This window comes from Octopus bimaculoides, chromosome 16 (genome assembly GCF_001194135.2).
Source record: "Octopus bimaculoides isolate UCB-OBI-ISO-001 chromosome 16, ASM119413v2, whole genome shotgun sequence".
Classification (NCBI taxonomy): Eukaryota; Metazoa; Mollusca; class Cephalopoda; order Octopoda; family Octopodidae; genus Octopus; species Octopus bimaculoides.
In genome coordinates this window covers 56,089,332-56,091,506 of record NC_068996.1, presented here as the reverse complement: position 1 = coordinate 56,091,506, position 2,175 = coordinate 56,089,332, and the positions used below count along the sequence as shown (strand labels likewise).

Below are 2,175 nucleotides of genomic sequence, written 5' to 3'. Positions count from 1 at the left end.
ATAAACTTCTGGAAAGTTTTACAGATTTTTACAGTTCCAGTGATGGATTGGATCTGTTGTCTTCGAATCAGCTTTCTCCTTTCTGGTTTTGAGAAGCCTAATTTCTCAAGATTGGTATTTAGGCAGTGTTTTACATATCCCAGTGTCCCAATAATTACAGGTATAAACCTGAACTTGTAATCTGGATAGAGTAACTGCAGGTTTCTCAATAGTTCAGCATAAGTGTTCTCCTTTTCACTGATCTTCAGCTTTATGTTAACATCTGTTGGGCAACTAATTTCTCCAACTGTGCACAGTTTTTCTTCTCCATCCCAAATCGTTATATCAGGTCTTATTTCTTTGTCCTTGGGGGTTATCTTTTCAGCTCTCATTATTGAGTGTCCTAGCTACTCCATGTCCCATTGGTAGATAATACTGTGATGACATTTTTGGACAACTGCTTATAATGTGGGTGATATCTTCGCTGTTATCTCCACAAAATCTGCATTGGTTATGTATGTATGTATGTATGTATGTATGTATGTATGTATGTATGTACATATGTATGTATGTATGTATGTATGTACGTATGTATGCATGTATGTATGTATGTATGTTTGCATATATCTATGTGTACATGCATGCATGTATGCATGCATGCATATGTATGCATGTATATTTATAAAGATTTGTTCATTTGTCAACTTGTCTCCAACTTCCATTCAGTTATTGGTTGGCCATGTATGAACACACATGCTTTTCTCAACACCATCTGCACATTTCTTCCTTTTCCTCCTCTCTGGACTTTTCCTTCTGTCCAACAAAGAGCCATACTTGAAATATCATTTCCACTCATAGTTTTCCATCTAAAACTTCCTCTGAGTATCAATCTAATATATTCACAGTCTGCATTTAACTAATTTTTGCTCTTTTCTTTTGGGTTTTATTTTTTTATTTTTCATTTGCCTATCCATTTTTTTACCTTGTTTCGTTATATATTTGCTCCCACTTCTTGTTGCCCGGTAATCTTTCTCTGTCACTTCTTTCCTTTAAATTATCTCATTTTCTTCCTTTCTCAAAATTACAGGGTTTTGTGTTGTTTTTTTTTGTTTTTTTTTTTGGTTCTTTCTTATCAACCAACCAGTTTTAAATAAAATGAACGAATTTCATTTAAATTTCAGTTTTGTAAACTTTATTTCCATGTAATTATAATTCTAAAATAATTTTCACCTGTTTTTCCAATAAATTTTTGATGTGTATCTATTTTTAAAGATCAACAAATACAAGATATGCCCTGAAAATAATTGACAAGACAAAGTGTTTAGGAAATGTAAGTACATGGACCTCTCCCTGTTTCCACATTTAATACCATATGGCTACCATATAACTACATATGCAGTGATATACATCTGATTCTGGATGTGATGTACAAAGACTCTGGAAGGTCTAGCTCCCATGTTTGGAATTGAAAACTAAAGCAATCACTGAACTGGACAGCACAGCATAATACCAAAGATCTTATCTTCTCTATCTCAAATAAGGACCCAGTACTGTAACAGTTTGGGTTTTAAGGGCTCACAATTATTTAACATTCAGCCAAACAGCCTCAGAGATTTGTGAAGTGTAGTTGTGGAAGTCTTCAAAGAACCTCTGGACAAATTATTTATCTGAGAGTCCAGATGAAGCCACGTTGTGGAAGGAGACAAAAAGAAGAGCAGTTCCATCTAACTTGCTGTTTCACCAGAAACAGTACAGAAAAGAAAACCAAACACTGAATGGTGGTGCTCCAGCATGGCCTAAGCCTCTGGCTGAAACCAGAAAACAATAAAAGAAAGAAAATAAAAGATATATGTAAATATATATACATACATATATATATATATATATATATACTGTAATTTTTGTATAATTATGTATTGTTAATATAACAATACATAAAGACGGGCTAGAGTTGAAGTGCTCAGCATGGGCTAGAATTCATCTTATAGTAAAAATAGATACATAAGGGTGGAAAACCACAGGAATAATACCATATGTCCAACGCAAGATACAATATGTGTGTTCAATTCCTTCAAGAATCAATAAATGAATTTATAGTATTCAGTCTCTAAAGTGTCTAAAAGGTACGGTAAAAAGACAAGCAAATACAACAATAAAAACTTTAGAAATATCATGAATGTTCAAAATATTTATTAA

General features: G+C 33.1%; 1 protein-coding gene across 3 annotated transcripts in view; it reads left to right on the top strand.

The window, feature by feature from the left end:
• The window catches only part of LOC106868853 (serine/threonine-protein kinase DCLK2), a 200,615-nt gene that overhangs the window by 132,460 nt on the left and 65,980 nt on the right, over nt 1–2,175 (top strand). For all 3 annotated transcript variants that reach the window (XM_014914296.2, XM_052973788.1, XM_014914295.2), the window contains one exon: nt 1,252–1,309. In XM_014914296.2, the coding sequence (XP_014769782.1) occupies nt 1,252–1,309 (58 nt within the window). The remainder of the gene's footprint in view (nt 1–1,251; nt 1,310–2,175) is intronic.